This window comes from Podarcis melisellensis (assembly GCF_964234715.1).
Source record: "Podarcis melisellensis genome assembly, chromosome: 2".
NCBI classification, from domain to species: domain Eukaryota; kingdom Metazoa; phylum Chordata; class Lepidosauria; order Squamata; family Lacertidae; genus Podarcis; species Podarcis melisellensis.
In genome coordinates, this window is record NC_138529.1 from 75,553,311 (window position 1) to 75,568,419 (window position 15,109).

The 15,109-nt window shown below is 41.9% G+C and overlaps 1 protein-coding gene and 1 long non-coding RNA gene across 2 annotated transcripts in view; one reads left to right on the forward strand and one right to left on the reverse strand.

Annotated features, from left to right (window-relative positions):
• The window catches only part of LOC309364312, a 768,778-nt gene that overhangs the window by 530,920 nt on the left and 222,749 nt on the right, over nucleotides 1-15,109 (reverse strand). The gene's annotated exons all lie outside the window — the stretch shown is intronic.
• The window catches only part of SLC6A11 (solute carrier family 6 member 11), a 102,601-nt gene continuing 95,135 nt past the window's right edge, over nucleotides 7,644-15,109 (forward strand). The window contains exons 1-2 of the mRNA XM_081901204.1: nucleotides 7,644-7,744; nucleotides 8,095-8,327. Coding sequence (XP_081757330.1) covers nucleotides 8,108-8,327 — 220 coding nt within the window. The 5' untranslated portion in view covers nucleotides 7,644-7,744; nucleotides 8,095-8,107. The remainder of the gene's footprint in view (nucleotides 7,745-8,094; nucleotides 8,328-15,109) is intronic.

Sequence of the window (15,109 nt, forward strand, 5' to 3'; positions counted from 1 at the left end):
CAATTGCACCCATTCCTGGTACACCCATTCCTTGCCATCACCTTAGATGAATTGTTTCTTGATTAAATTATTGTAATGTGTTCTGTGTAAGAGCTACCACTTGAAAATGCCTCCTACCTTTTACATTTTAAAGCTTAATAGAATGAAACAAGAAGCTTAGGGTATTCTCTGGGCATCATATCCATCTAATTTCAGGGTGATTGGTCCTCACTAGAGAAGCATTTAAGAAGGAGTAGATAGCCAATAAAACTTCACATGATTTTGATAAAAATGGAAGTGGGAGCATATTAGTCTTGATCAGAACAAAAACAAAAGTACTGGTCATAGCTGTCAACTTACAGATTTGAAAATAAGGGACCAGCAGCCTTGGAAATAAGAGACCAGCAGCCATAATAAGGGACTTGCAGCCTCACCTGTTCCAGGCACACCAGTCTTCCTGTCTTCCTGCAGTCTGGTCAAACTCATGCTGGTAGCTTCGAGAACACTGTCCAACCAACTTTGTAACCAGAGGTTTAACTGAATAGAATCTGAATCACATGCACCACAAGGCCTATGCAGCCTCAACTTAAGATGGCTCCCCGGCCTGGCTTTGCACTGCAAAGTTTGCAGCAGCACGTGCAACAAAATGGCGTCCAGCATTCAAAACCCCCCTCAGCTTTGATTAACTAGCCACCCACAAGGCATGCAAGCTCCACCCTCCAGTCGTTCTTAGACTTCTTATTGGGTGAGCAACGCAGCTAAGCAACACTGTTGGAGCCTCCCTCCTCCCTGGCCGGCAGGGAGGGAGGGAGAGGAGCTGCTTCCTTTGAAATTTAAGAGACATCATTTAAGGGACATTTAAGGGACATCCATCAATAAGGGACAGCAGCAGGACATGGCACTGGAATAAGGGACTGTCCCTTCAAATAAGGGACACTTGACAGCTATGGTACTGGTTCATACAGTGCATATTTACTACATGTGTTTTATATATATATACCTTTACCTTTATTTACTACATCTCTGATTCATGTAATTTATTGTCTGATAGTTGATAGTTGTGGCAGCCTTTTTAACCACAACTAAATCCTTGATTGCCATGGAGCATGTGGTTTGTATTATAAGGGTCTTGCTTCAATCCCTGGCATCTCCAGTTAGAAGGATTATTTACATGGAATCATAGAATCTTTGAGTTGGAAGGGACCACAAGGGTCATCTAGTCCAACCCCTGCAATGCAGGAATCTCAGCTAAAGCATCCACGACAGAAGGCCACCCAAACCTCTGCTTTAAAACTTCCAAGTAAGGAGAGTCCACCACCTCTCGTGGGAGTCTGTTCCACTGTTGAACAGCTCTTACCATCAAAATGTTTTCCCAAATGTTTAGTTGGAATCTCCTTTCTTGTTAATCTTTACTACAAGGAGGTGTTCATAGTTCCCCATCCCCTTTTATCCTCACACCAACCCTGTGTGAGATAGGTTAGGCTGGGAGGCAATGACTGGCCCAAGGTCAACCAGTCAGTTTTGTGGTTGAGTTGGGACTCTGCCCCGCCCCCAACCACATTTACATGCTTGTATTAGCAATAGAAACACACCTGTAGCCTTGAACCCTAGGTGACTGCTCCCAGACAAACTAAAAATTCTGGGCTAGATGGACAAATTGTATAAACTGGCACAAGTAAACTTTCAAAATATAAATATTTATTAGCAACAATAGTGCAAAATATCTATTTTCATAGACAAATTCCCTGATCATCAGATTCTGATAGGACTCGTATTGCTCATAAGAGTCCTACAAGACCACTGTTGAATACAGAATACCACTTTGCTGGTCAGATCCACTGTCATATATTATTTTTAATTTTGTCATTATTTCATTAAATGTATTCAAATTGCATGCTAACCTTTAAAACTTTTGCAAGATGGTGGCATCCAGCTGCATGGACATGTTCCAGTGTTTCTATTTGCAGATTATGATCAATACAGGAACAACACTGTAGAAATATTTAATGATGAAAAAAATTGTGAGAATTATCTTGACAACAAATAATTTTCATTACAATTCTCAAAGCATATTGTACTAGCATGTGCCAAACTCAACAGGAGCCTATCTTTTTGGGCCATAAACGTTGCCAGCAAATCTGTCCATTGTGTGCTATCACTGCTTGGCAGCTCAAGAAGATGTCATCAATTGCTAGAAAACTAGGACACCAAATTGAACACCCGTGCCTGCTATTATTCTCCTGTATACATGAATGTGTGGGTATGGAAATCTGTGCAGCAGCATACTAGTTTCCTGAACCCACTGTTTCTATTTCATCTGATGGGCTAGAGCTAGGTAATTTCAAAATGCCACCTGAGGTTGTAGACTGGAGACAATACTATTGTTTGAAAGGGAGTTGGAAGTAGTTTGATGGAGGCATTATGCAGGTGTATTCCTTTTGTCCAATCTGTCATAACCAGGGAATCTTTTTTAAATAATATTTTTATTAATTTTCAAAATAAACAAAATCATTACATTAAAGAAAAAAGAAAAAACATAAAATAAAACATTTAAAACAACTGTATACACACTTGTGGATTTAATATTAAGTGTGTATAACCTGAGAATCTTGAAGTGTGCAGAAGATGAGGTCAACAATTATGATGAGGTCCAGCTGTTTCCTTGAAAGGAGAAGCACCAACATCTTATTAGTGGCTCTGTGACAGGAAAACAATTCTCCTACCAGGGTTTTAAGTTCTGGCATCTCTCAGGTGGCCATTGTTATAAGAGAACAAGGGTGAGTTCTGGCATCTCTTTTTTCTAGAAAAATAGCACTTTCTCCCACCATCCTTAGACTCTGATAACATGTGCCATACAACGCCCCTATCTCCCCAGCCTTGCAAAAGTCAAAGTACAGTATACAAATAACATGAAGGCCTTTTAATTAGCCAACCAGAGTCTACCACACTTCAAGTCTTGTCCAAGGTCCTGTTCTTGCCTTATCTCAGTTTGGGCTTGACTTGTTTAGAAACAAGGTTTGTCTAAGCTTAGAAATAACATGCAAATCTGACAAAGATTTCATCAGATAGGACAGTGGGATATGTGTACATACAAGCAATACTCTTGCTTTCAAACTTCAATTCTTTGTGGCTTGGAAATGTATAACTGATGCTTCGGAGAATTATTTTTGTTTTCTTTTACCAAGCTGCAAACAGGGACGCGGGTGGCGCTGTGGGTAAAACCTCAGCGCCTAGGACTTGCCGATCGCATGGTCGGCGGTTCGAATCCCCGCGGCAGGGTGCGCTCCCGTCGCTCGGTCCCAGCGCCTGCCAACCTAGCAGTTTGAAAGCACCCCCGGGTGCAAGTAGATAAATAGGGACCGCTTACTAGCGGGAAGGTAAACTGCGTTCCGTGTGCTGCGCTGGCTTGCCAGATGCAGCTTGTCACACTGGCCACGTGACCCGGAAGTGTCTGCAGACAGCGCTGGCTCCCGGCCTCTAGAGTGAGATGAGCGCACAACCCTAGAGTCTGTCAAGACTGGCCCGTACAGGCAGGGGTACCTTTACAAAGCTGCAAAACAAAATATGGTTGTTATTGTGCTAAAGGTCTCTTTGCTAGCTTTCCTGTGTTGTTCCTCTATTCCGAGCAACTCTTGTATGTGCACTTTCATTTCTGTTATGCCTAATTTCATAGATCTCTTAGGTGACTGGCTCTAGTGCTGAAGAATATTTGCCTATGATCACATGACAAACAATTAAAGTCAATGATGCACACAACTGCTACAAAAGTTGTATTGTTTGTGTGTTGCTTGATCCTGATCATTGCTTTACTTGCAAAATAATACTTGGGTAATTTTCTACAAACAAACTGATTTTCCTGTATTTGTGTGTCCGCTGTGTTTCAAACAGCAATGCTATGATGAGTATTAGACATAATTCTATTATACAGAATTTTTTTACCATAGCTTTAATACAGTACATTTCCAGTGAAATTCAGTTTATGGGCCGAGTAGGGGGCAAAGGTTGCCTGCAGGTAGATTGCCATAACTGATGCTTGAGACCCACCTTATTTTTCTGCTATGGTGGAACAACCATCATATCTTTGCCCAGTAGGCTATGCCTACTGCAGTTTGGTCTGAGACTGAAATGAACCCATTGAATTCCTCATGTACAGATGCACTCTCCTCACTTTCTTCCACAAATCTTACACCTAGAGAGTTGTTGTATGCAAGAAATATCTGCTGTTTCATCTGCTAAAACTGAGAAATTTGTGGAAGCATCAGTCTTCACAACAAATTCGGCCACACAACTTGATTAATTTGCTTTGTGTTCTTGTAGAGGGGTACTTAGCATTGCCCACCCAAGTTTCCAGGGTTTTTTGAAATACAACATCCCTTTACTCAACATGAAACTGTAGAAGGTCTGTCATGTTACCTGTGGTACTGGTCTTACCCTAAAGAGAAGTAATGGTCTAAAGAACAATGCTATATGACCCACAATACACAAGAGTTGATTGTATACAGTACAGTGTCTGTTTATTTTCCTGTTTAGCTCTTACATATGACTTATTAAATTGCTGTTCAATTGACACATTTGCTGTTCAGTTGACACATGTGTCCCGTATCCCTTGGACTACTAGCTAGGGAAATAAAATGCAATAATGACATATAGGTCCTTTCAAAACAGCAGTGAACACCAACAAATGAGACTATTTAGAAAGCCATGCATGGCAAAATGCTATTGGACCCATACTATGATGCTTAAATACATAACTTTTTGTAGGGGGTCTAGGTTTGTGAAAACCACTCTAAAGCACCTGATACAAGATTTGCTTTCGGTAGTTCCCTATATCCAGCTTTTTCTGCTATTCAGGTTGTACAGTGCTAGTAGCTGCCTCAGTATTTTCATTTGGGATGTTCTCATGCCCTGCCCCTACCAGTACCTCAATATTTTCTGTCTCTTTTAGGTGCTACTTGCATGATATCCAGTGAAGCAGTATGTTCAGTATGTGTCTGAGGCTCACTTGGTGTCTTCTGCTTTTTGAAATAGCTGATATCCATACCTAAACAAACAGAAACAGCTCTCCTGTGCTTTTTCTCTCTAGCAACCATAAATAGCAAACCCTTGTGCCTTCTTTCAACCCTCACCCAATCAAAACAGTAGCACCAGAGCAGGATATTTGCGACCCATTTCCTGAGGACCTTTTCAGGACTTTCGGTTTCTATTTCCTGGGTTACTTTTGGTTTCTATTCTTCTTTTCTCCCCATGTTTATTGAAAGTTCAAAAAGGACATAATTATATGTGCACTAAACATAATGAGATGTAAATAAAAGAGAGAAAGAAAAAGAGAAACAGTAGCTATGTAGAAGGGAAAATAAAGGGGGGGGGCAAAAGTGTATACGGCCAAACCTCGGTTTTTGAACGTCTCCGTTGATTAACATTTCGGTTTTCGAACACCATAAACCTGGAAGTAAATGCTTTGGTTTTCGAACAAGCCTCGTAAGTCAAGCGTGCCACGTGGCTTCCTTACTGAGTTTTCTGTACTGAGGCTTCCATATCGAGTTTTCGGTTTTTGAACGTTTCAGAACTCGAACAGTCTTCCGGAAGGAATTACATTCAAAAACCGAGGTACCACTGTACTTTGCAAAGTTGCTATTGTACTGCACCAGATCTTAACCTATTACAGTATTTGTAAGAATAGATTCCAAATATCATTGAATTTGTCCATGGCAAGTCTGTGTTTATATGCAAGTTGTTCATATGTTACGAGTTTGTACACATCTTCAATTCAATCATAGAAGGGAGCCCCATTTTTATTTTTCCAGTTAATCAGTATCAGTCTTTTTGCTGTGGTAAGGGCACGGAGAGCCCACTTGTATTGTCCTTTTGTACGGTTCCATGTGCTGGGTATATAATTCAAAAGAATATTTTGCTCTATAAATGTAAGGTTGTTCCATACAGTTCTGTTGCTAGTTTCAGTTACCTTCTGCCAAAAATCTTTCAATATAGGACAATGAAAAAACATATGTTTTAGAGAAGCACTATCCCTATTGCATCTCCACTTTTGGTTTCTGTTCTTGGCCACTGCTCACGTACTCCTCTCGAAAAGCAGGACCAGGTGCAGCAGTACTCTGGACCTCCTTACCTGGTCACAAGAAAGGCACCACAACTCATTTGTTTATATTATCATTGTATTTCTAGGGTTTCTAAACCTTGTAACATCTGTAGAAGCAGCATCCTTAGATCACAACAAGCATTTTGAGCTGCCTGCTCAGGAAAGTGCTCCTCCAAAAAAGTGCTGAGTTCCAGTCTAGCAACCACTTTCAACAGGAGTGGTCTTGTTGACTAGCTGGCATAGGAGTCAACTCCTAGAGGCTGAGGGGTCTTTGGCTTTCCCAAACAAAATATTTGAGGAGCCCTATGGAACTTGCTCCAGAGGGCGCAGCAATGGCTACCAACCTGGATAGCTTAAAAACAAGATTAGACCTATTCATGAAAGGAGAGGGCTATCGATGGCTATCAGCCATGACGGCTGTGTTCTTCTTCCACAGTTTAAGGCAGCAATGCTTCTGAACCCTGGGTGTTGGAAACCTTACCTTTGCTGGCTCACCACTGTGATGAGGCCAAGGCCTCTGCCACCTCAAGGCCTCCACTGAGGTCCACTGCTGCTGCAGACATACTTCAGGAAGCCGGGCTTCACTTCTGGAAGTGCAGGATGGTAAGTTGGCAGGAGGCAGTGGGCTGAGGCAGCCTGCACACACTTGCAGGTGTGTGTGTGTGTGTGGCAGCGGCTCGGCGGAGGCCGAGCGTGTTGTGAGTCACATCACAGGCGCATGATGCGCCTTGCCCACGTGACGCCACACACACGCATGATGCTGGGACCCCTCAATCTGGTGTGCAAGTTGGCGCCTCTGCTCAGCAGCAAACTATGGCTAGTCACGTGCACATCCCTGGCAAACACCGGTTGCCTCTGCTAATGCTGAGGATGACCCAAAGGTGAAGCTAATGACATTGTTGCCCCTCGTTTTAGGCCATTGCCATCTCATGGAACATTTCACACACAGTGTCTTACGCGGGTGGCCTCTGGCTTCTTCTCCCGCCTTTTTGGGGGGTCTCATTCGCCCCTCAGCCCAGCTTCGCCTGCATTTTGGCAACCACTTCGTTTTCTCCCTCGGCCGCATGGAGCCCTGGGCTAGCTTGCTTCAGCTTCCCGCGTCCATGTGGCGACGGCTAGTAGCTCTTGGGCTCCCCGCCCCTTGCTTCCCTCAGCTCGTAGATGTCCTAAAGGCGGGAACGGGGCGTGGGGAGGATACGGGAGGTGGAGGGGCGGGTGGGAATAGACATATATATATTTGTCGTCTTTTATGAGGAGGTGGAGCGCGGGCTTGTGCTGTTCTGCTGGCAGCGAAGCGGGGAGGAGGAGGGGAGGCGGGAGAGCTGGTGGGACAGACTGAGGTGGGTGGAGGGGGCGGGTGTTGTGCGTTTTCCTCCGCGAGCGCCGCCGAGCAGTTGCAAATTTCCCCTCAGCAGCGTGGCCAGCCCAGGAGCACCCCAGCATTTCCCAGGCAGCGACAGCGGCCAGGGAGAAGACCAGACGTCCCTGCCTATCACGAGCCTTTCCCCCTCAGCCCCGGTTGCCGCCTCCGCCGCGGACGCCTGCCTCGCCGCGGGCCCCCTCTGCCCAGTTTGACGGCGCAACAGGACGAAGAGGGACGCAGCCCGAAGGTTCAGCGGCGAGCCCGGCACCGACCTCTTCCCTCTCCCAACAGCACAGGCAGAGTCCTGGGTGAGTCGAAGAATCCGGCCTCCTCCCCACGCGTTACATTCACCCTAGGAAGATGCAGGGCAGCCCCAGGGATGCATGGCAGGTTTGCAAGGCTGCTGCATTTGGTCAGGGGAGGGATTGTGGGAAAAGGGAGCGCAATGCTCCTTGTCTCCGTTTGTATTTATCGCGCTAAATAATCCCAGCAGCAGCAGCAGGGATCTGGCAAAGTTTTGCATCTCCTGCGCTTTTTAATTGAGGCTTTTGTGAAACGGGAGATGCAAAGCAAACGGTGTGTTGACCAAGTAGAAAGGGATGTCTCAACACCCAAACCTTCCTTACTATCTCCCCTCCCTTTTCTCCTTCTCCTTCAGGCTGGAAAGAGTCATGACAGCTGAAAAGACTATTCCAATAATTAATGGCAAGCCAGAGGATGCTCTGGACCCCGAAGCCTCAAGCACCAACTTGGTCCACAGTAACGATAAGAAAGTGCATGAAAGAGGCCACTGGAACAATAAGGTTGAATTTGTGCTTTCTGTGGCTGGGGAGATTATTGGGCTGGGAAATGTGTGGCGATTCCCGTATCTCTGCTACAAAAATGGAGGAGGTAAGATGGCATCATGTGTAAGTGCATAGCTTTCATGCCCTAGGGAATCGCCGAAAGGTCTGTGCGCTTAATGTCAGGAAAAAGAGGTTTTCTCAGTGTATGCTAGCATTCAGGCAGGTGTGAGCATGCCATGTAAAATGCTCCACCTGCAGTATGGAATTTAGATTAATGTAGTGACTGTGTAGAGTGATGTTGGTAAAAGGACAGGTTTGTTGGCTAGACTGAATTGAAAACACACCATGCAATCCCATTGAACCCTTTGAAAGTGTTGTTGTTGTTTTAAAAAAACAAACTTTAATGACAAATATCAGTTTTCGCTCTCAGGCAGAAGGTTTCTTTCCCTAAAGCTTGTTGCTGGTGAATATTGCAGAGTTTAGACAAAATCCATGTTAAATGTCTCCTAGCAAAGCAGTGCTGCCACATGGGTGTTTATTGTGGGGTTAGAGTTCCTCAGACATGCAGGTATTTAGCAGCATCCTCATGTTGTTGGGTTCAAAATGTCAGACTGTATATTTTGAACATTTAATCCAGATGTACAATTTCTAAGGGATATCCGATGTTAACAACAACAACACTTGTTGCTAACATTCTATCTGCAAATCTCAATGGCCTATTTCCAAATTAAGCCCCCATCTAGAAGCACCCAAATAACATGTGCATTGTGCAAGATCTTTTATAGGCAGCAACACACTTATTTAACTGCATGGTGGACAGTGAAGAAAGAAACTGTTATATTGACTGCATTTGTGTGTTTGTGTGTGTGCATGCACATATATTTGCTAGTCTTTAAGGTGCCACTAGACTTTTAGTTAATATAACTCTGGAAAGTATTACCGGTTATACTGTCACATATACTGTACTCTATACAGTTATAGAGATTTTATGTTGCATACTGAAGTTATGCTCACAGTGCAACCTTAAGCATATCTATTCAGATGGAGTTCAATGCTGTCTTGGCATGGTGTTGGCACAGCAGGCTCAAGTTTTTGTTTTTACAAATTAGGTAGACTTCATTTGTATTGCCATGGAGCTCTGTGATGACCACCGGCTTTAAATAGCTTCTAAAAGTGATTTTAAGGTCTGCCATTGGCTACTAGCTATGTTAGTATTCAGAAATATAACCATCAACCACAATTCAACACACAGTGAAGTGCTTTTATATAAGACCATCAATTCTCTGTGTCAGAAAGAACCCTGAATGCTGTTCTTGGGGCAGTCAACATGGAATGGATAGTTCTATTTTGCTTTGCTCATTGTAAACAGGTGTTAATATATCTGAGGATCGATTGAATTTTCCACTTTTTAAACATTTGAACAGTAATTCTTAAAGTCATGCCACAGTAAATGCTGCTTTTGAAAGTGTTTCAATAGTATTTTGCTATGTTTCATTACTCTGTGTGTGTTTGGGGGAGAGGTAACTGATTCTTGAGAACCACAAGTCAAGGATGTTTGGGATGAGTAGAGCTAGTAGCATGGTTCTTTGGATCCTGTCCTGATGCTAAACTTGAAGAACTTCTGCTCTGTAATAGCACAAGGAGGCAAATATGATCAATGTTTTCAAAGGAAAAGAGGGTGGATTGTAAACTGAAGAAGGGACATACCGCTACAGCAAACTCTAAACAGTATTCAGTACAGTACTGTGATATTGTGAGGCAGGATGAAATGTAATTTGGATTAGGTATTATCCTTAGATTATTAAATGACAAAATATTCTAGATATTATCTATTCTAGGTATCTATTTATGGATCACATTCATAATAGTAACTATACCATGCAAGAAACATATATGCCTATATGCACATATGATCAATGATAAGAAAATACAATTTGACAGATGTAGCAATTATAATGCACTGTGCTAGATGCTGATTGATTTCATTGAACTGAAATTGCAATACAATAAAAACAATATAAGATATAAAAGAAGCAATAAAATACAGTTTGAAATGCACTGTGTATCACCTTAATGAAGTTCATGAACCTCAATTTTGGAACCCCCTGCTCTAGTGGTTCCCACCCCCACCTCCAAGGACCATTTGGACATTGCTTATATTTTTGGTGTACCACCTAATGATTTTTCTGCCTCTTTTAGCAACTGTAATTTCACAGAATTCAAATTATAATACAATAAAGTACAATAGAAGAAATAAAACAAGAAAAGTACAATTAATAATCAGCATAGATATTAAAAATGATGGATATGCTACCTTCCATCTTCATCCACAAATCCAGAGACATCTTGTGGATCACATGAATGAAACTTGTGGATCACTGGTGGTCCATGGACACTAGTTTGCTATACACAGTTCCACTTCCCTTTAAGTTATAAGGCTACAATTCTAGGCACACTTTTGGGACTAAGGCCATTGAATATGAGAGTAATTTATCTACAGATAAGCTTTAAGACCAGAATCTAAGCAATTGTGCAACCAGTTCCATGTGGTCAGGGGGAGATTTGGATTGTCCATTGAAGAGCAACCTCCCATACTATATGGCTAGTAGGTTATGCTTTGGCATAGAGGTGATGCTCTTCAAACGTGGAAAAGTAGAGGTGCTGGCAGAAGTGGGAGGGACTATGATGTGTGCTCAACCTATTGAGTACACTCACAATGCCTAGTTCTATCCTGACCTAAGACATTTGTAAACAACTATACAGTAAAGATTCAAACACTGCCAAAAGAGATGGAGATTGTGTTCGTTAAACAACATGAGGGAAACTATTGGGTAGCCTGTCTACAAAGCAGCACAGAAAGTGTGAATCTTTATTTCCTGTTTCTCTGCCAACAGTTCAGGGCCAAAATATTTTGTTTTTCTCTACTGCGAAGCACCATCATGAATTTGGCCCATTTGGTTTGCTACGTCTCTTAAAAGCACAGTGTGTAGGTTTACTTGCTTTTCTTTATTGTCGTCTGTTGCTACACAGTGGCAGAAAAACAAGCTCTTCTGTATTAACAATGATTCTAGTTGGTTAGTGTTAGTCAATTCCTCATGCTGTTTTTGCTACATGCTGTTGACAAAGCTGGGGGTGTCATTTTTATGCCACATGATCAAGCAAATTTCCTACTTCAAGGTATACGTTCGTCAGGGCAAAATAAGAAATATGTTTACATAAGAACACAGAAGCTCATTATTATTATTATTTTGAGGGTCTAAGTACTGCTTTTCAGTGGTTAGTGCAATACTGACTCAGAACTTCACTTCTTCAATGTCAAATTTACCGGTAGTTGAGATATTAGAGACCGTGGGACAAAGTCAACATTGCACTATTATGATCATTCCATCAGCGTACACATTTCTTCTTGCCAGATGGAATGATCTTCCTTTTCCTTGCCCCACATGATGACATGAGGATTATCCCAGTACCCCCGGACTTGAGGGGGGGGGGCATAGGGAGAGGAAAGGGGGAAAGCCCCATTGTGCTAGTGAGACTTCTGCTAGCACAGCTATTCAATTGAATTCTGCCCATGGTTAAATTTGCATTTAACCCAATGAATCAGTTTCTACAAAAATCATTAATTTGTGTGGTATGAGTGTTGAGTGCTAAAATGAACAGTATCATCTATCTTTTCTTGTTCACATGCACATTAGAGCATGCACATTGATGATACTTGATTGGTGGTGTAGGATATGTATAGCTTTTGCTTAGGTGTTTTGAGAATTGATGCTTGTTTTTGACATAGAGACAGGTTTGTTTGCTTTTTTTTAATATAAAGGCCAAACACTTCAATCCTATACAGTGGTACCTCAGGTTAAGTACTTAATTCATTCCGGAGATCCGTACTTAACCTGAAACTGTTCTTAACCTGAAGCACCACTTTAGCTAATGGGGCCTCCTGTTGCTGCTGTGCCGCCAGAGCACAATTTCTGTTCTCATCCTGAAGCACTATTTCTGGGTTAGCGGAGTCTGTAACCTGAAACGTTTGTAACCTGAAGCATATGTAACCCGAGGTACCACTGTATACCTGTACTCAAAAGTAAGTCGTACTGAGTTCAGTGGTCTTATTTCTGGGTAAGCAGCAAGGGTTGCCATCCTTTGTGGCCTTTTGGAATTCTGAGAGATTACTCTGACACCACTACTTTGGTTGTTTTCCTCCCCACTTCCCCAGGTCAGTGTCTCTCTTCCTTGCTCCTCGACAGACAGACACTCATGAACACAAGTCCTTGCTTTTATAAGGGGTCTAGGCAAAAGTCTGATCCAGTAGAACTAAAACAGACCTTGAATTTGCATGATTTTACGCATCCTCTACAACCACAAAATTAAAGCTTGCAGTGGTAGACTGCACAGTTAAAATCACAGATCTGATGTTTTCTAGCACTACAGAAGCATTGATCCACAAAGGATCTTCATGGATCTTCATAATTTTTACAAAGGCTGATGACAAAAACCACCAAAAAACCCCACAGTGTACCCAGAGTACAGTGTACCCAAATAAAAATAAAATAAATTACAATGGATTTGTGCTTTGGATCTGCAGTTATGTACTGCGACAACATTGGAAAGCACTGGGTATGTGAATGTCATGGTTCAGTCAATGGCGATAAAAAAGATTTTCAAGGGGTTAGAGAGAGAATGAGAGATTGGTGAAAGTCAGTCACCTCCCTTCTTGAGCTGGTGTGAATATCCTGGTAGCAGAACTATACTTATAGTATTCTTTTGCCTCCAGTTAGTTAGTTAGTTAGTTAGTTAGACTCACTATCCCTTTACAGTGGTACCTCAGCTTACATATGCTTCAGGTTACAGACTCCGCTAACCCAGAAATAGTACCTCGGGTTAAGAACTTTGCTTCAGGATGAGCACAGAAATTGTGCTCCGGCAGCACGGCGGCAGCGGGAGGCCCTATTAGCTAAAGTGGTGCTTCAGGTTAAGAACAGTTTCAGGTTAAGAATGGACCTCTGGAACGAATTAAGTATGTAACCAGTGGTACCACTGTATTTGTCTCTTTAACTTTCATAATGGAGTTGCATAGGTTTTTTTTTTCATCTAGAAAAGCACAAGAATTCTGTATTCTGAAAAGGCTTGAAACAATAGATTTCAGCAAATGGCCAATGTAATTTATTTGCAAAAAGAAAACCAAGAATTGAAGGTGTTCCTGAATAAAGATTTCTATGTGTGATTGTGCTGTCCTTGGAAGACTTGAAAAATTAAGTGTTTGTTGAAATGCTGTTGCATTTTTCTCAAGTAGGTGTACTTAGAATATCATTATCTAATGTATTAAATTATTATTAGAATGCTTCAGTCACTAAGATCCACTGGTGTATATGAGAGAGGTGAAACTGTATTGGAAGAAGATTCAGTTTCTGAAAATTTCTGCATGCCACTTGCTCTCTAGAACCAATCCAGCAATATTTTCTAAACTTTACCAAACTGCTTAATGACACATGAAAAATATTCAGCTTTCACTTTTGGGTGCCCCCCCTTTTTAGTGAATGTCTGTTACTGTGATCATATTTACCACCCAAATAAAATAATTTTGTTTGCAAACTTATTTAAGGAAACCTGCTATATTTTCAGGGCTAAGTAATAGCATAGTATATGCTTTGGTGTGCTGCATGAATGGAAGGCAATACAAGAATATTTAACTGTTAGTTTCTCCAGTTAAGTTTAGTTGCTTTAAAAGTATAGGCAAATTAAAGTTAAAATAGCTTAGAACTATGCAATTGGAACTATTATTAGTATCATTTGTTTAGTTAATTAGTCACTTTACACAAGTTTCTCTAAGCAATTTACAAATACAGTCATACCTCAGCTCCCAAACACCTTGGGAGTTGAATATTCCGGCTCCTGAACAATTGAAAACTGGAAGTAATTGTTCTTTTGGAAGCCAAGCGTCGAACGGGGCTTCTGCGGCTTCCAATTGGCTGTAGAAGCTGCGCTTTGAAAGGCAAACATTTCAGAAGTCAAACGGACTTCCGGAACGGATTCTGTTCAACCTCTGAGGTACGACTGTAATAGTAAAAAGCAATGCATAAAAAGTAAAAAACCAAGTAATTCAAAGTGAAGTGCAATACAATGTAATCAGTCAATAAAGGTTATACATTTACTAGTTAGTTTTTCCATGCTACACATTTTGTCTACTGTTCAAGTATCTTCTCTTGTTACATTTGCCATTGGGGTGCTGCAGCAGATACAGTCCATATGGTGGTGACTGATTAATGCTTGACCCGTAATAGGAACACTTATGAAATGAACTGTAGCCTTAATGATTAGGGTCTCCTTGCCCACTTTCTACATTTCTTATAATGACTGAAGAGTGTGTGGAGGCTTAACACATGACGGGTTGGGAATCCATGCAGTAGGGGTGCTTCTAAATGTCTTTGGCCTGGCAGGTATCTTGCCACAGGGAGGTCATTTTGAGTCACATCCCAATGGCATAAGTGTTGTACAGTGGTGTCATCAAGTCAGGGCTTTGGGACAGAAGTCAAGGGCCCCCAAACTCAGCAGGGCTGGCTTACTGCATTTTGAAGTAAGTGAAGGAAGACAGAAAGCCATCAAAAGAAGTCACCCCCAACCTCCCCCACCCAATCAAGTCCAGGATCTATGATTGCCTAACTGCATCATTAGCTTTGTGTGCTCTACACCAGGTCCAAGTCAACAACATTTAAGCAATTAACTGGGAATGTTAGTTCCATTGATATTTCTGGTTGCAAATATTGATACTATAGTAGTTTCTTATCCATAGTGTGTGAATGCCTTTGCTTTGTGAGTGGGTTTAATACTCACATGCACAATAGCTCATATTTATAATAACTTTTTAGAGACCATGGGTACATGTCCCAGAGT